Consider the following 19,431-nt stretch of genomic DNA (forward strand, 5'->3'; position numbering starts at 1 on the left):
AGAAGCTCGCAAGCTCAAGCCCCAAATCGCACAAACCACGCCCACTTTCTCAAAACGCCAGCCCCCGGATTGAGGTTGCGTAGCAGCCGCCAAGCGAGGACGCGGTGGAAACTTCAAAATCATGTCCAGAAAAAACTTAAAACACTTTTTATAGCTGCCTGGCTGGTTTGAATCAATTAAACTACCCGTTTTAGCGTTTACCTTAACAAGAGAGAACAAAGTAAGTGATTATTTATTGTTGATAATAAGCTAATCATCGACTATACAACATACAAACACTAGCCTTTTTTTTTTTTTTAATTGAATAAACCAGTTGTTCGTTATAACTCTATAAAAGAAGGCCATTTGATGTACTCTGAGGTGAATTTCAAACATATTTTAGAAATAGCCTATGTATTTTAGGCACAGTGAAAAAGTCAAAATAATCACAAGGCAATTTTTTTTTCATGCACCTGTTAAATTTTGAGATTTTTGGCTCATTGTGAAGTATGGAACTAATGAAAAGAAAACATCCAAAAGACACCTTCAGCAAAGGGGTTTGTTCATATTTAATTTGCCTGGTCTTATAAAACATTTTATTTATTTTAAAAAAAAATCGAGGTAGGTAGGCCTTTTTTTTACCATACTTGGGGTGTCTTGTGTCTAAATCGAATATACTACTTGTTTAATTACATAATTGTGATTGTTTATCGTTAATAAATAATTGTCGACTTCAGGAACAACATACTACCACTATACTTAACATTATGAATAAAGTCCATTTTATGTACTCTGATATGAATTTCGCATTTTAGAAACGTTAACGTTTTAGAGCTAACCGACTAAAAAGGTTCTCACTCCGCGAGCCCTCATTTCCGTGACGTTCCCGTGGCTGAAATCAACCGTTTTACAATGCCTTTGCATTTCCAGGCTCTCCGTGACCGTGGGAATCCTAATAATATCTGAAAACATTAATGCGAGATAGATTTCTAGTAGCAGGCTAAGTGATGAATCAGAAAGAGGTATAAACGAAGCAGAAGGACGGAGTCAGTGAAAGCAGCGAGGACCGATGAAACGGCGACATCTACTGGACATGAAGACTAACGCTAGCTTTAATACGCAAGTTACACAATATTTGAGAATTGATATTCCGTACATCAAACTTTCCTGCAGATTTAAGCTCAAACTTTCATCAAACTCACCTGCCTGTCGCTTTACAGTAATCTTAGAGACCTTGAACGGCATGTTCATTTATCCCTTGGTTTTATTACAAGTGAAAAACAAACATACAAAAAAAATATATATATATCATGGCTTAAGTAGTAAAGTTGTGTTTGTACAAATTGTAATCGATACGGGCAAAAAGGTTACTAAACCTTTACTACAGCAAAACCATGAATTTAAAAAGGCGTTTGATCATTTATTAAATTTAATTGGAGTGAGTTCTTAAGGTCCAGAATTGCCAAGATAGATGGAAATTATATAATATACAAAAATGTGAATCTCTTATATTCATGCTTCTTCAAAGTAGCCACACTTTGTCCATTCTCAACTTTGTGATGTGAATAATGGGATTTTAAGAAACGCGTTGGACAATTTCAGGCCTCTTTTCAGTTAAAAATGTGTGCATTTTAAATATAATTACATAGTAAAAATTTCTACAAAACACTTAGCATTTACATAAAAATTATTTTTGTTGTACACATATATATATGGCAGTTATCTGAACGCATTATTGACCAGATCGATTACTCCTGATCGTTTAAAATTCGTGAGGGGTGAGACAGGAGCACATTTGACATTCGTAAGGCAGTCAAACGAACATTTATTTAAAAGAACGCTTGTTAAAGCAAAGGCTTGATCTGATGGAAGAGGGTCCTGTTACCTGCTCGGGCTGAGTCTGAAAGAAAGAGAAATCAATAAATCACCTTTAAGGCTGAGAGAAGCACGCTAGACACGTCCGCACAACAACCGATAAACCCTATGAAGCGTCAAAACAAAAATAATAAAAAAAAAAACAAACATTTTTCAGTTACAAAAGAGCAACATTTTTATCTTGTGTACTTTTGTCGTTTACATCCCTGTCCAACCAATCAGACAATTATGAAAAAAAAGAAAAAAGAAAGAAAATTAACATGCTTGTTTCCTATACATAGCAAGCAAGGCAAGGAAAAAAAAAAAAAAAAAAAAAAAGCAGTAAACATAACATTCCTATGTTTAAAAAAACAAACGATAACAAAAACATGGAAAATGAACTTCATTTATACAGTTTCTATGACCTAATGCACAGACAGCATAAAAAAAATAATAATAATAATAAACCATACCCTTAAGCTCCAATCATAAGGATTCACCAGAACAATACAAGATCAAAATCAAAATTGCCGTCCCGGCTGATTATAACCGTGCTGTCAGTATTCACTATTGAAAGTACAATGGTTATGTTTTATTGTCTTTTTGTGACTACATTCCTGATTTGTGATGCATTTTCATCCAAAGCCCATCATAATGTTATCCTACGTAAAAACCAGCCCACTCCCCTGCATAAATGGCACATAAATGCTTAAAAAAAAGAAAGAAAGAAAAAAGAAGTAAACTTAAATGGGACGTGTCAAAGCCACGCCCCTAATGCACGTCTCACTTGAAGTACTCCAAGGCATTTATTGTCACATAATTCCATTTTGTTAACACCTAACTATTCCCTCACACACACACGCGCGCGCACACACACACACGCATACATATGCACACACACAAAAGAAAACTCAAATGTACAGTTCTAAGCTTTTATACAAAACCAGGAATGCAATGCCTCTGGTGTATAGTTAAGCATGAACAGAGAAAGCCCTTTTTACAATGTTTGTATTTTTGTCGTTTTTTCTGTTTTTATTCAGTGTCTGCGTCAGGCACAACATATGCACCGAGCAGGTCCAGAGGGATTTCATCTGTAGCAGAACGTCTGTGCTGGTAGAACCGGTCCGAGAAGCCAGTCTATAACGTCTCGCATGGGCCGGTTCTTGTACAGCATTACGTTTCTAGGAGATCCATAAGCAGCAACAGGTTCTGCTGGTTGATTTAAAAAAAGAAAAAGAAAAACAAAAAGCAGCGATTTGTGTCCTTTTCATGGCCCCACGAAAGCAAAGTGCCTCTCCAAAGCCTTTACACTGCTGCCCTTGTATACAATGTCCTCACGAATCAAAGATGAAACATGAAAAAAAAAAAAAAAACAAACAGGGTGGACAACACAACAAAATACATTTGGTTTGATAAACTAAAGTGGTGGTGGGAATTTAGAGTCACCTGATATATAATACTAAACCAAGAGAAATTCCATCCGTTCCAAATAAAAAAAAAAGGTTTGTATATGGAAACATTTGGGTTTTTTTCAATTGCAATACTTGATCCGCACCATTTGAAACCGATATGACATTTTAAACATATAGAAGCACAAACTAGTCAGACGGAAGTTTAAATCAAAACATTTAATAAAGAAAAGTAGCGTCAAAGCCTTGAGGAGAAAAAAAAAAAAAAAAAAAAAAAAAAAAAAAAAGGTTCTTAAAAAGAATGTTATCGTTCGAATTTGCTGAAGCAAATTTTTCAATTCACTGTTATAGAATATACATGATAGAGAATTAAAATAAAAGATAAAATACTTCAGAAATAATAATAATAATAATAATAAATGCCCCCTTCCATACATTTAATCGGTAACATGAAATATCGCGACCCTTTTACTTGAGGAGGATGCCAAATATCAATACAAAGTGCATTAAAAGCAGCAGCATAAGAGGAGCGGTGTGGGACAAACAGTGAAAAAAACCTGTAACCATTGTTTAATATTCTGTATGTTTAAGACCAGAAATTATAGGGTTTAAAACCAGGAAATCCTTGAAATGCACAGTAAAAAAAAAAAAAAAAAAAAAAAAAAAAAAAAAAGGACGGAAATTATGTTGAATGGGTGTTTGGTATTCTTCACAGTAAACGTGGGCCTTTAACTGCTAGCACTGTCCAGCACCTGATATGTAGATGCGACACCGATAGGACACAAGCAGAGTGCAACACTGTGGATATGGCAGACAAGTAAACAATCACAATCCCCACGTCCCAAAGAGAGAGCCCCGAAACCAGACCCCTGCTTCTGAGGGACGCGCTAGCTTGCTAAAGCCATGACGCAATTGCTGTCGAAAACGATTTCGGATTCATTTGTTGCTTCACTATTGTTTTGCAGAAAAAAAAAAAAAAAAAAAAAAAAAAAAAAAAAAGATTGCAGATTTGTTTTAAAATGTCAAGCACAAGCAACGTCACGATAGCAAAGAGGAACAAATATTTATAAAAGGGAGCGATAAAATATATCGGCAAATAATAAAAAGGAATAAATTATACTTTTGTAAATTCAGCCTTTCTGTATTACAAACGTCTTGGATAATAATGTTCAGACACAAACCATCCACAACTGCACTGGATAGGCACAATTCTAGAATAACAATTAATAATTATAATAATAATAATAATAATAATAATAATAATAATAATAAAAAGAACTCAAAATTTGTTCACTGCTTCCAAACAGGTCCTCTGTACAATAAAAATCTTTTGGTTGTGGGATGATAATAGGAAAAAAAGAAAAAGAAAAAAAGAGTCTGGCTAAATTTTAAAAAATAAAAACTCACATACAGTATGGCGGCAGCAGCAGCAAAAATGAACTTGTAAAAATGTTTTGTTTTTGCATACAACTGTTTCCTGGCGTCGAAACCCCTATAATGACTTTCAATAAATTGGCAAAATGATTGAAATATTTTAAGAGCGCCTCTTCAGAATCACTAATGTACATTAATTTTGGCAACTGAAGTCTAGACATTGTTTACTACGGGGGTAAAAGGGACCTAACTGGCTGTGATTCCTTCATCGGCTGGAACCCAGTTAAGCAGTTCCTTGTCTGAGATATAATGACGACAAAGGTAGCGTCGTGTGGCAATTGGGTTTTTCCTCTTTGTACAGTGTGTGAGTCGCCTCAGACCATGGCACGGTAGGGACCCTGCATCTTGAGGAACTGGATGATGAAGGAAGGGCCTCCGGCGACGATCTGCGGCGGAAGGTGGCTGAGAGGGCAGTTCTCTATGCTCATGATGGACAGCTTGCTGCATAGCGCCAACTCAAACGGCAGGCTATGCAGGTTAGGGTTGTCATTCAGGTACAGGTCCTCCAGGTTCTCCAGTGTGCCTGTGGGTTGGACAGAGAAAGGCTGTAAGTCAGCTGCGTATGGATCGCTGTGCTCGTTTGAGGGTAGAGGTGAGGCTCGTACCGATCTCTTCCGGTAGGTGCTGCAGCAGGTTCTCTCCCAAGCCCAGGTAAGTCAGATTGGTCAGGTGACCGATTCCTCGCGGCAAAGTGGTCAGCTGATTATTGGTCAACACAAGTTTCTGCAAATAAATTTAAGGAATACGTTTCTCCACAGATCATGGCAGCAAGCTAAATATATATTTATTATAAACATTATCTGTATTATAAATATAACTGTATTAAATGCTTTTAAATTGCATTCTCAAGCAATACTTTTGGTAGAGAATGAATACGCAAATGAATAAGCATTTCCCCATAAAACTTTGCATTTGTTCTTGCATTCTATCGTTTGCATTCACTCACAACTTTAGTGCTTTCACAGAGAACACTGATGTTTCCCCAAGAAACTTTATATTCACTCTTAAAGGAATAGTTCACCGAAATATTTTAATTAAGGCATATTTTATTCACCCCCAAGCCAATCCTAGATATCTAATCCTGGATACTGGCCATTATTTTGAAGATCTATGGGTTTTTGTAGCAAAAATATTTCTAGTTTTAAAATGATTACGTAAGTAACTGACAGTTTTTTTTTCCTGCAAGAGGGCACAGTTCCTGCATACTGGCTGACTTGACGTATGATGTAAGCTGCATCATACGTCGAGTCAAGAAACCAGAACTCAGTGCCGTCGCAAAAAAGAAAGAAAGAAAAAAAAAAGTGTACAGGTTAGATTTACAATGGATGTATCCAATTTACAGAGCTCCAAAATAATGGCCGTTTATCCACAAGCATTACCTTCCTTGAAGAGCCAGGATACATTTTTTTCAAAAACTCTTGACTGTGTTTGTCTGAAAGGTCATATACATCTAGAATGGCTCTGGGGTGAGTAAAATATGCCGTGATTTTTATTTTTGGGTGAACTATTCCTTTAATATTTTTCTGTTCTCTAATAAAAGGCCTGTGTTTTCTCATAAAACTTTGCGTTTGATCATAAAACTCTTGTTCGATTATTATTAAAATTCTTCTGTTTGTCCGCAAGAAACTTCACGCACACTCAAACTGTTTGCGTTACCCCAAGACAATTTGCTTTTGCTCAAACCTTGGCCTTCCTCAAATATTGCATTGATATGAACATGACTTCTGCATCATCGGTTGATTTTGGTTAATGAATGGCGCAGGCACGGGTTTGTTTACTACTCACATAGTAACTACTCGCCTACGTAATGCTCAGTGTTTTCAGTGTCTGACATTTTACTAAATGAGGACGTAAATATCTGTAATACGTTTCAATTTTTTCAAAGAAAAAAAATGCATGCTTCAAGTAGGGGAAGAGAAACCCTTTAACAAGGGAAGCACCTAACCCTGATCATAAGCCTAAAGCAGATATTTCCTGAAAAGTTATACCTCCATTCTGATTGGCTGACTGGATAACATTGATCCAGAAACACGTTGTACTTGGTGACCAAAATACAATACAGTTCTACTTGGTACAGTTCTACCTCTACTTGGTGACCAAAATCAATACAGTTTTGTGTGCAGAATATTTTTTGAGTCTATCACTTTCAGTTAGCTTAGTTCTACCTGCAGATCCTTAAGGTAGGCAATCTCGTTCGGGAGGGACTCCAGTTTGTTCTCCTCCAGGTCAAGCTCTCGCAGTTTCCTTAAGTTTCCTATCCCATGAGGCAACTTCTTCAAAAGATTGTTGGACAATATGAGGACCTGCAGGAACCGAAGGAAAAATGATGAGCCAAAATTAGACCCAACCACATGGCAAAAATATGGTTGCTATCATGAAAGTAAGTGATGGTAAAATACAGAAGAGCATGTCACCTCTAAAGACACAAGTCCACAGATATCCTCTGGAATCTTGGTAAGCTGGTTTGTTGCCAGGTTCAGCTCTACCATACTGGTCCATGTCCCAAAATCCAGTGGAAGAGACGTTAACTGGTTGTCCTATAAACATAGTTTCAAAAAAGTGTGGTATGGTTTACAACTCTTTTGGTTGGCCATGTAAGCTAACCACTAAACCTATTCTAGGGTGTATCATATTGGTCCAGGTTAACCTTCTACCAAATTCTAGTTATGAGTCTCATTCAAGGCAAGTTGTTACCTACATATCTTCAGCAGATGCGCTCTCACCTTCATATTGAGCTTGCTGAGCACTTTGGCTCGGGAAAAGATGCCGAAAGGGATCTTGTTGATACGGTTGTGCTCCATGTTGAGTGAGTAGATGGTGGAGAACTGGGATGGGCCGCCCGCTGGGTAAGACTGGAAACAGTTTCGTGCCAACGTCAGACTTGTCAGGTTCACCAGACTGGAGAGAAGACCCTGAGAAAAAGAACAGAGGGGGACCAATTTAACATTTTATAAAAAGGGACAAGCATAAATTATATGAAAGTACATAATTATTAAAAGCGGTAATGAGCTGAACCAAAGTGCACCTCTGGTAACACTGAGATGTTGTTGTTTTCGAGGTTGAGCTCCTCCAGCTCTCGGCACTTTGATAAAGATCGAGGGATCGCTGATAGACGGTTGTACCTCAGACCCAGGCGGTTTATACTTGACAAGTTACCTGAAACAGTAAATTAACTTGATTATGATTAAAATCGACTGTTGGTTTAATCTAATTTACACTGGCATTAAGCATACTTTCTCCACTGATGAGATTACACATAGAGCGCAACTGAACTCTCACCAAATGACCAAAGGCAGAGTAACAACAATAAAGTTTCCAGTTTGAGTCGATCCTCACCTATAGTCTCAGGTAGGTCAAGAAGTTCATTGTGCTGCAGGTCAAGGTTGGTGATCTGAGTGCAATTGCCGATCTCTTTAGGAAGGTGCTCCAGCTGGTTGTGGGCTACATCCAGCGTAATCAAATTACAGAGCTCACCTTTAACACAAACCAGCAGAATCATTGCAAATGAACACTGCATTTCATAGTCAGATTTGTTATCAGACAACTGAGGCTTGTTTTGCCTTTCAATCATTTTGACGGATCACAGAGCAGCCCATATATGGGAAGCAGGAAGCTGATAATATATAAGTCAAATATTTTTATGTTACGGCCAATAACCAATAAAACAATGAAAGCATATTTACATACAATTTAGTTTAAATTAATAAAAGATTAAAATTAACAAAACAATAAATGCAATCAATTATTTTAAATGCTAAATGTGAATTTAGGCAAGTGCTTTTTTAATAACGAAAACTAAACATATTAAAATTGTTTTTGCTAATTAAAATAAAGCATTAATATTAGGCCTAAAGGGAAAAAAACCTAAAGGTTTTTAAAAATTTATAATAGTATTAAAATCAAAATAAAAATTAAATCTAAAAAAAGTAGTAACAAATTAGCTCTAGTTACATAGATAAACATAGGTAATTCAAAATAAATAAATACTACAACATTATGGAGAAATACTGACTAAATTAGGTATCATAATATTATAATGTGCATTATGGAAATGAAAAATCTGGAAATTTGCTAAATATCACATTAAACTAATTAAAATATGCTACGCATCTCTCTTTCTCTTTTGAGCATTTGACAGCACTTAAAGTAAAAATAGTGAAAATGAGCATGCACAAGTATACAGCGTACAATATAATATCCAAAATTGACCAATACTAAAAAATATTTTTAAAATATATACTGTACAGTGTTTCGAAAACTTTTTCCCCACAGACACAGTGCACAGTGAATTTATTTTTATTTTTTTAATTATTACGAAGGAAGAGTCTTAAACAGCAGCACACTCACCGATCTCTGCAGGCAGCTGTTTAATCTTGTTCTCTCTGATGCTGAGCATGGTGAGTTTGGCCAGATTCTTGATGTCTTTCTCCACGGTGGTAATCCGATTGAAGCGCAGGTAGAGTGTGGCGAGGGAGGTGACGCGGTAGACTACAGCCGGGATCTCGCGCAGCTTGTTGTGCCGCAGGTCAAGCATGCGCAGCTTCTTCAGGCTGTCCAGTGAGTCGGGCAAGCTGGTGAGAGAGTTCTCGCTGAGTGCCAGTGTCATCAGCCCTGACAGGCAGCCCACCTCAGCCGGCAAGCTTTGCAGCTTGTTGCTGTACAGGTACAGCTCGGTCAGCTGGGTCAGCTCCTTGATGGAAGAGGGCAGGAGATGAATGGATCTCTTTGAGAGGTCCAGGCGCGTTGAGTTCTCCTCGCGGCACTTGTTTAGCTCCTTAATGACCTCCGCGTTGCTGGATTTTTTGCGCGTGCTGGGCGGCGGGTTGGGCCGCTTTATCGTACTGTCCAAGGTGAAGGCCACCGCAGGCGAAGCGCCACTCGCGTCTTTCTTCCCGTCTTTGGCATCTTTCCCTTTGGTTTTGGATTTCCCTTCGGCTTTGGGTTCTCTCTCTTTAGAGTCTTTATCTTTGCCCAGAGTACTGCTCATGGCGAAAGCCCCGCTGCCCAATGGCACATGGGACCCTCAGTCTCTCTCTCACTTGCTCTCGCTCTAGTATTTTGTTCGCTATTCGAGGGCGTCGAACCAAAGGGAGGGGTGGTTATACCTGCGTGTACTCATACATACCTGTGTTTCTTCACCTGCCTCGGTGGACCAAGCGATCTGTGCTCCTGCAGAGGTTATAACTCCACTGAGACGACACGTGTTTGATGTGACGAGGAGGCCAGCAGCCTCATGCTTGTTTGAACTGCACTCTTTCCCCTCAGCGTGGCTAGAGCTGTTGTGCACAGACGGGTCGCCGAGATTCACATCCTTTGGCTGTTAAACAAAGCAAACAGTTTCAGTTAGGATGCGTAACGCCCGGGAACGACTTGCAGGCTAAAGTTGCGTTCAGATTTCAGATGTGAGAAAGGTAAGAGCTTCCCTCTCAGTGACGCAAATGCGTGAGCTGCTAACTAATAAACTACTCAGTTCCTTCCTGTATGCTTGTACCGCAAGCGCTTTCAGGAAGAAGCGGCATCAGGCCGTCAATGGTCAGCCACTTCAGGCAATTAAGTGCAATTAAATCTCAAATCTCTTTTGGCGATGCATCAGATGATCCTTTACTGGAGGATTTGCGGGAACTTATTAACCACCCTGGAAGAAAAATTACACAGGGTGCTTTTTACGCTAGGAAACGCTTCACTGACAAGAATGCGTTAGATCCATTTTGAGGATGTGGAAAAAGCCAAGCTGTTTTTTGTTTTGTTTTTTTAACAAAAGCATAACTGGAGCTGTCTGATTCTAAAATTACACAGTTGGCTTTTATATTGTCATTGGGCTAGAGCAAACTGTGAGAGTTCACCCAAAAATAAAAAAAGCAAGGCATTATTTGTTGTTTTAATGTCATTATCTTTTTCATGACACTAAATGAAAAATGTTCTGCTAGTCCTTGTCTCTAATACCAGTGAAATGTGACTGGCGTCAAACTTTTAATTTATTTAAATACAATGTAATTTAAATACACTAAAATTTAAATGCAATGTAATCTGAAAATCAAAATCCTAGCTTTGGTCGTTGGTTTTTCTGCTCATTAGTGCAAGTGCATCATTTCCAGTAGGCTATATTTGTGTGCTTTTTTCTATGGATTTTATATGATCATTCTGTCATATGTTTGCATCTTTTTCTTCAAAATTACAACCTGGTTGATCTTTACTACCATTAAATGGATGATGACAAGCAGGACATTTTATTTTGTGGTCTAAAAAAAAGGGTCATTAAAACAACATCAGGGTTAGTAAAAATGGCTTATTTCTATACTATATATACGGTATGCTGTTCATTAAAATATTCCCCAGAAAATTTTCTTGTTTTTGGGTGGACAGTTATTTATGACCAGAGTCATAAATGTGTGTTGAATTATGCATCATGTTAATTTTTTTCCTAAATAAGGGCAGCTTAATTTCTCAGGCTTGCTGAAATGAGCATTGTATGATGATACAAGGAGTTAACCAAAGCATTAATTAAATAGTCACAAAATAAAATATCCATCAGAATAAGTTATTTTTAAATCAAATCAAATCAATCAATAAATAAAAAAAGATAAATTGAATCTGTTACTTGCAGCCTTAAGTGTATCCGAGAGACTTTTTCTTTTTTACACTATATGCAGATTTATTTATTTTTTAAATCAGTTATCTAACAATTAATCTAAACAAGTTAGCAGAGTTAAAAATATTGCAACTATTGAATAGCAAAGTAAAAAAAATACATGTAATATATTTAATTTATATCTTTAGTGCATATCTGCTACGACAGCCCCAAAACACATTTTCTACACTTTATCGCCCCCCCGGTACAACTTTTCACATATTAGTTGTGAAAAAGAGTGAGCCCCTGACACCAGAGTCCACAAATGTTTACTCGTTCATAAAAAGAAAAAGCAGCTTTTCCATCAATTACAGGAACAGAATCCTTACACCTTTACCTGTGAGACACAATCAACACCCAGTAATTTGATAAAAAAAACACAAACATCCCAAATCAGAAATGCCTCAGCACTCTGTGAGATGCTATCTTTGCATAAGCATGTGTTCTTCGATCCTGTATTGTCAAATTCAAAAGTGCGCGTGTGGTTGAAGTGCTCGGCATGCGTGTGCCTGGTCCAAGCCCAGATCAGAGCTGCAAAAAGGTTAATGCCGCAGGGAATAATCTTTGGGAGTGCTCTTCAAAGCTCAGGCCTCCCGCAGGTCAGAAGACCTTTACGGCCAAAGAGTCCAGCCCGTCTGCAATAATAAAATTGCAAAAAAAAAGCTATCCTTAATGTGTACATGAAGACTCACATGTTGGCAAGCGCACCACAATCCTCACTTTCGGGGAATAGACCATAGATGTAGTTGAGTTTGTTTCTTCATGGGAACAGATTTGGAGAAATGTAGCATTACATCACTTGCTCATCAATTTAATTTGTAAGTGAATGTAGTGAACTGAATGACAGTCCAAACAGCTGATAAAAACATCTCAATATTAGGTTGTGAATCTTGTGAAGTAAAAAGATTGTGTTTTTAAGAGACAAGATTATTAAGACCTTTTTATTTCAAACCTTTGCTTCCATCTAAAATACAAAAACAAAAGTCAAAATCAAGTTAAAAAAAATATTGCTTTCTCCAGTGAAAAAGCAATGGATCAGGAAATAAATCTGCACAGATTAAGCAGAAAACAAGAAATGGTTCTAAACAAATATGGCGGTGGATGTTGATACGAGAGGACAACGGGATGGATTTACGGATTATGGGCATTTTAGCCAAAAGTGACACATTTACATTAAAATGCTTGATTTGTTTCTTGCAAATGTGCAGCTTTTCACTTCACAAGACATTAGTTGGTCTGGAGTGGTGTGAATTATTTGTGTGATGTTTTTATCAGCCGTTTGGACTCTCATTCTGATGGCACCCATTCACTGCAAAGAATTCATTTGTGAGCAAGTGATATAATGCTTTCTCCAAATCTGTTTTGAAGTAGAAACCAACTCTTTTACATCTCGGATGGTCAGGGTGCAAGTAAACGTCCAGGTAATTTCATTTTTGGGTAATTATTTTTTTTTAAAACCAAGCAATTTGTCAAACATTAACAAACCTCTACTTCCACTGAATGTGTAACGGAGTGTACCTGAAGCTCAGACAAAATAACTTTCAGTTTCACAACCTTCCACTTACTAATCTTGGTTACATCTTGAGGTGAGCAGAGTGCAAAAGTGAACTGCTGCCATTTCTGCTGACTTTATACGCAGTCAAAAAGGCTTTGTTTGCATTGTATAAACAGGTCACTTTGTCAGCCACTTTGATGCCTTTGATTCATTGTAGGATCTGTATGTTTCCACTGTCAACTTTAGATGCTGACACTCTTAAACCATGACAACTCCTTTAAATTAGATGAAGGTAAGCCTGCGCGACTTCAGATAAGCTCCCTTCAAATCCCAGAGCTGTGATATTTCGCAGAAAAGCCACTTGATACCACTTCTGAATGAGCCACTGGTTTCGCAGAACAACTCTGCCATGAAGGAAAAGCAAAACAAAGCAAACATTTGCAGATCAATATTTAAACATACACAGAACTAAACACAGAAGAAGAAAAAAAAAAATCACTTTACTAGCTTTTAAAACCTGGGCTATAGTAAATGGTCACTTTTTAAAAGGGACGGGCACAAGCACTAAGAAGTGACAGCAATTATTGATCATGAAAGTACATTAAGCGCGGGACTATTTCAGCTTTGCAAAAGTTTATAGCAATCAGGTCACAAGCAGACAAATGTCAACATAGCAAATTTTGTTCCACATGTGGCGCTAGCTCCTAAAAAATAAAAACTATGTGATGTGACAGCCAAACAAAAACATCTAGCACGTCTACAATATATGAATATGTACATGTGTAGTAAACAGCCCCAGGCATACTTTGTACTCTTTACTTTATTTGCCAATTTTCTTTTTCTCAATATACCTCTTTCAGCCGACATTTAAAGCTGACATTTGCACTTTATTTTTACCTAAATTAAATACATTTAAAAGAATCTAATACATTTGCACATTGGTAATTATCCTTTAGATTTGTGAAATTAAAGTAAGGATTATTTTGATCTGATTATTACTTCATATTATCAATTAGAATGAGAATAATTTAAATGTTCAGTATTTTCTTAAAGAAATCACATCCAAAGTTGTTCTGCAAACAATGGGCAAATTCTAGGAAAAGCAAACATCTTTGTAGGCTTTGGATTATTAGGAATTGGAAAATATATCAATACAGAATTCTAAATGTATCATGATTCCTCTGGAGTCAATTCTGAGATTATATTTTAACAGCAGATGGTGCTCCATGCTTTAAAAACAGCCTTACTTTCTAAATCCTTGCACACACCTGAACCTAAAATAATCATTCATAAAATTTGATAAGGTTGACGCAAATTACAAGGGTGTTCACAGTGGGCTGTGTTCACATTAATCTCGAGTAAAACGCCTTCTGAGGTGAAATTACAGACTCAGCCAAACACACAAGCGATCTTCAGCACTAATTGGACGTGTAAAATGTCAAATAGTTACATTTTACAATAGATCTATTTTGCTATATGGCACATGTGTTACAAATTACCAGAACGGGAAAAAAATGAAAGATGGGGGCTTTGTTCAATGCATCAGTTGCTGATTGGATGCTGAGATGTGCGTGTGATGCCCAAAAAGTGGAGGCATGTGAACACGAGTTTGCATAGGGTGGAGTTTAAATGGACTAAAAGATCCTACATCATCAGGAAGAAGTCAAAAATGGACGTTTCAAAAAAATATACACGCATTGCATTAAGCATTCACTCACAATAAATTCTATAATATACAGTTAAAATATAATCTCATTACAGCTTAAAGACAACACTTTTCACAATATAAAACAGCATAATGATGATTACCACAAAAAAAAATTGACTTGCCACTCCTTCAAAAAAAAAAAAAAATCTAAAATTAAAGTTATGGTTACAATTGTATATTACTCTGCAGAAAATGAATCTACCTCTTATTTCTGTTATAAACAGCAGTTATAAATCTGTGTGCCAAAATCAACCCATCGTTTTAAAACAAGACTGTAAATTAGGGCTGGGCGATATACATAATCGATCAATATATAATGCGCATCTCATCAATAGATCCGGTTAGGAGGTTAATGCTAAATCTCCATCACATGTTTTCAAATCGAGCTCCAGTTAACACACGGAGTCGTACATCACTGACAAGCGACCCCCAATGAATCACCTGCTTGTCAGTGATCTACGATTCTGTGTGTTAATTGGCGCTCCGTTTGAAAAAAGGTGATGGAGATTTGCCGCTAATCAAAGATGAGATGTGCATAATATATTGATTGATATATGCTTGCCCATCCCTACTGTATATACTAGATTTCTTTATAAAAAGCACTAAATGAACTGTTAAGTGGAATCAGAACAGTTTAACTACAAAAGTACCAAGCCACAATCACTCATTCTGTAGAAGTACGTCTAGATTGGTGCCTACACAAAAGACAAACCCAAGCCTATAATATTGATCTTCATCAGCCATAACATAATTATCAGCTATTAGGCAGTGCATCTCCAATGAAACATCCAAAGTGCAGGAAATAAAACAGGAGACTTAATATGCAGAAAACCAAAGCGATTCTGGATGTGTGTGGTGGGCGAAGACTGTTGAACAGCACTCTAAGGCAGGGGTCATCCTGCACAACTTTCTCCTAATCTTACATCCGACTGCAGGAAAAAATACATCTTTCTTACCACGCTTCTAACACACTTACATCAGCTCGCTGAGATGATGCATCTGAGATTTATGAAACAGATCCCCAATTTCCCATCAAGACAAAAGCAAACAACTCTTTTTTTTTTTTTTTAGCATTGCATGAATGCGTGTAATACTGGGACGTTGTATAAAGCCTATTTTAACACCTGAAAGTTCATGGTTTTGCTAAATATGACTATTTCTAATGCTCGACTAGAATGCTGATTTGTAAAAAAAGGCCAAGAAACCCATAGAATCCTTTCTAAATAGGTAACAGAAGAACTTCTACACACACACACAAGCATAAAACTGAACGGGAACAGAGAAATTGCACTGACATTTTAGCAAATTATCTTAAAATTAAAAACTCTGAAGCATATTTAACGATTTTTGTGCCTTGATATTCAATGTTAGGCCTTTCTGAAAACACTGACAGCATTCTATAACACATTACAAAAAGGACCATAATAACTACAAAAAAAGCTTTAAGAAATATTACTTGTGAACATTTCTGGATGTAGATTGAGGGCCTAAATATATCTATACACATCAACGGGTCAGCAAAAGCTGCAAATGTCGAGTTTACAAACAGACCAGAGTATTAACCTAAAGCACATTTACAAGCATAATAAAACGTTTAAATGTAGTAAGCAATAAAAAACAGTATTATCTGATATGTGTGTGTGGGGGGGCTCAGAGTGCAAAGCGTCTGTTTTGATACGGCTAAATAGCTAACCATTCCTTGCTTTTAAACCACAGAAACCCACACAAATGTCATTAACGTCGACTTTCATTATATTGGTGACTAAAGAAAAAAAATACGAAAATACTCTGAGTGCATTCGCCGTCGTGATATTTGACGGCGCACACGGACAGCTTTAAACGCTGGCTAAGGAAATATCTTTTCTAGCATTAGCCACCCTTCAGCTGCGGCTAACAAGCTAGCAGCATTAGCCCTGCGCGAGCTCACCCTTAAAAAAACAGCACAAAACACAAATGTCACCTCATACTTCTCACCAAACGCGTACATTTGGGAATAAGCCGTCCCATCTTGATGAAAAACGATTCAGTTCCCGTAGCGGAGGAGGTAAATGTTCGTTCTTCGCCTCAGACGGGCCCTCTGTGAAAACAAACTGTCATCCGCCTAACGGAGCTCGGAGCAGCTCGAGCTCGAAGCGGGAAGACCAGCTCAATCCGCAGCGCGTGCGTGCGTGAGTGCTTTAGTGATAGAAAGCCCGACTCGTTCGCGCGAATCGGTTCTTTCGAACGTTTCATTTTAAACAATCGGTTCAAAGAGTCAGAATCAGCATATCAGCACAGCCGCGTCCCAAATGGCATACTGTACACTATGTACGTATGCGCCATGTACTTAACCATGCAGTGTATGAATCATATAAGGTTGTGTTTTTGTCATTTATAATTGTTAGCCCCTCCCCCTTCACAAAGTACAAGACAGTTCAGTGCATAAAGTGTCCAGCGAACGTAGTTTTTTCAGTTATTTAAGTAAAAGTACCCTTCACGGACTTGCTGCCTTATGAGGCAAAGACATCACAGACTGGTTTTACATAGTGGCACCTCATGAAACAGGATTTCGGTAGCATGGCGGTTTAATAATCTACAACATAATAGAACAAGGTTTGTGGTAACCTAATGCATAGTTAACCAATACAACATTAAAAGTACAAAAAGTTAATCAGAAATATACATTTACAGACAAATGGACAGCTAAAAGCAACTTCAGGGGGATATCAAATGCAGCAAAGGATAGGCCTACATCTATGCTGCCTTCAAAATTTGATCAGAAGAAGGTACCTCTGGGGACAGAAAGTGAAGTGAACGTGCCTTGATGCCTTCCTAGCTTTTGGACGAATGAGGAAAGTCTGTTCGCTCAGCGACTGTATTAGCAATCCCTCCATCCTATCTAAATGATTCCCGAAATCTCAAACACTGCTCAATGAAGTCACAATAACAAAATCCGAAATGAACTGCCCCATTGTTTCTTATGCACAAATAGCATTAAAAAAAGCTTACTTTTCAGCCAACGTGTGTGTAAGGTTATAACACGCTTATGACACAATGACTTTACCAATTAGTGACTGGCTCTTTCGTGACAGGACTGTTTCATCATAGGACTGAACCGTCTATGTATTTCTATAAAGTGCACTTTTTCCTTTTGGAATTTTCAATGTACACCGCTCTATTTACGCTACGCATTTATACATTTATGTTATAGAATAGTGCACAAGCGTGCAATTTTGGATGCAACTAAAGAAACTAAACCATATTTATTGTCTAGCCGCATATTACCGATCTTACTATAAACAATGGAGAAACGGAGTCGCCTGGTTTGGTTTTGTTGCCAAAAACTCAACCAGAACAACTGTTAATCAAATTGAATCAGCTTGATTTTTCCACAGTTGAAATAATGTTTCGGGAAGAGCAATCGTTTAGTCAGCTTAAAGGCAGGGTAGGTGATTTGGTTCAAACACACTTCTGTCATACTTGAAAGTCTCTTCACATACCGAGTGCAATCGCTACGTTAAGTGGTCATGCATTTATATATGTTTATATTATCCATATTTTTTGGTACGAGCGCTACGATATGCTGTCCTACCTGCCTGTCAACATATGTATTTGCTAGGGCTTCCTCCTAATAATCGACTGTTAGCCGAACCAAAATTTTATTAGTTGCTTAGTGGCAGATTTTAGGTGGTAATGCAGTACATCGGAAAAAAAACAGCCAAATCTTTCTCAAGACACAATCATAAACATTTACTTATGCCAGGTTAGGGTTAGGTCGCCTATTAGGATACATACAAATTATCTTTGACTTCATCGTTGCGCGAACTGTCATACGTTGGATGACTGACTGAACAGATATTTAGACTGTAATTTCCAAGAGCAAAATACTGAAAATAAAAATGTCGAGGAAAAAAAAAAGAGCGCAGTAGCAATTGTTACAAGTGTATCCCGATGCACTTAAGATTGCTTGGTTCTACTCGGCACGTAAATGAATAGTTTTGGCCGTTTCGTAAACAACAGTTTATCGATTCGCTAAGATCCGGTTCAAAAGAACGACTCCTTCTCGAATCGCGCGTCGCCAGCGTGCGCGTGAGCGCGCAGCAGCGGTCGTGCTCCGCTGTCTGCTGAACTAACGCTTAGAAAGGTGTGTTTATTTTCATTTCGCGTTTTATCTGTTGCATCGTCTTTTTCCTTTCCATCATTTCTGCGTCGATTTACGCATGTATTCGTTTGTCTATTTTTAAAAGCACACGTTTGTGTGCTGCAAGTGTTGTATGCGCTTTCGCAATCTTGTAAACGCTAACAATCGTGCCAATAAAGCTTTGTTGACTCTGACTCTATGACCATTTTGGGACAAATCACTCTTTTGTTTACTGTACAGACGCATTCCGCACGCGTACTTGGCTTTCGCGGCACCTTTCTTTTTATCCTCTCTCTCTCTCTCTCTCTCTCTCTCTCTCTCTCTCTCTCTCTCTCTCTCTCTCTCTCTCTCTCTTTTCGCAAGCCTACGGAATACGTAAAAAAAAAAAAAGAAAGAAAAGAAAACCTATTCTACACTCACACATACAACAGCGGCCATTCCGGGACTGAACAAAAGAGCGCATTCAGACCCGCTGCACGCTGGCTGCGCCGCGTCGATCGCGCCTGGCTGCCGCATGCGGGCGTCCGTCGCGACGAACACATACGACGCTCCGCGGAAAGGGCGATACGAGGCCGCGCGAAGCCGCGAAAGCGCTTTACCTTCAGAGGTGTGACTCCGACGCCATCCTCGCTTCCTCCTCTTTTCCAGCAGCGCCGCAGCTCGCGCTCCCCTCCCAGCACGCGTCACCGACGCGTCACGCGAGACCGCTGCTGGAGCTCCGCGTTATTTTTGTTTTGGAAAAAAATCGCAGCGATGATGACAGACGCGGTGAGGGACACTGGGAGGGATCGGGGAGAAGGTATT

General features: G+C 38.2%; 1 protein-coding gene across 5 annotated transcripts; it reads right to left on the reverse strand.

The window, feature by feature from the left end:
• Nucleotides 1-1,784: 1,784 nt before the first annotated feature.
• shoc2 (SHOC2 leucine rich repeat scaffold protein) lies at nucleotides 1,785-19,421 on the reverse strand. 5 transcript variants are annotated; one of them, XM_043222414.1, is made up of 9 exons: nucleotides 19,227-19,421; nucleotides 9,024-9,993; nucleotides 8,013-8,150; nucleotides 7,702-7,832; nucleotides 7,400-7,588; nucleotides 7,091-7,213; nucleotides 6,842-6,979; nucleotides 5,282-5,399; nucleotides 1,785-5,199 (listed from the first exon to the last, which is right to left on the reverse strand). In XM_043222414.1, exons 2-9 carry the CDS (start codon nucleotides 9,661-9,663, stop codon nucleotides 4,991-4,993), a joined length of 1,686 nt encoding a protein of 561 aa, XP_043078349.1. In that variant the 5' UTR covers nucleotides 9,664-9,993; nucleotides 19,227-19,421; the 3' UTR covers nucleotides 1,785-4,990. The 5 variants fall into 5 exon arrangements, with proteins under 5 accessions (XP_043078349.1, XP_043078351.1, XP_043078348.1 ...); XM_043222416.1 differs by having other exon boundaries at nucleotides 19,048-19,233; XM_043222413.1 differs by lacking the exon at nucleotides 19,227-19,421 and adding an exon at nucleotides 16,493-16,876.
• Between the last annotated feature and the right edge of the window lie 10 nt (nucleotides 19,422-19,431).

The sequence above is a fragment of the Puntigrus tetrazona genome, chromosome 22 (assembly GCF_018831695.1).
Source record: "Puntigrus tetrazona isolate hp1 chromosome 22, ASM1883169v1, whole genome shotgun sequence".
Classification (NCBI taxonomy): Eukaryota; Metazoa; Chordata; class Actinopteri; order Cypriniformes; family Cyprinidae; genus Puntigrus; species Puntigrus tetrazona.

What these genes read in the sequence shown, in the direction of transcription:
- shoc2 (XM_043222414.1), bottom strand. Translation starts at nt 9,663, where the DNA reads ATGAGCAGTACTCTGGGCAAAGATAAAGACTCTAAAGAGAGAGAACCC. An exon ending in ACAGCTGCCTGCAGAGATCG is followed by an intron (nt 8,151 to 9,023) that starts GTGAGTGTGCTG and finishes TTTGTGTTAAAG; the next exon opens with GTGAGCTCTGTAATTTGATT. An exon ending in GCACCTACCGGAAGAGATCG is followed by an intron (nt 5,200 to 5,281) that starts GTACGAGCCTCA and finishes TCCAACCCACAG; the next exon opens with GCACACTGGAGAACCTGGAG.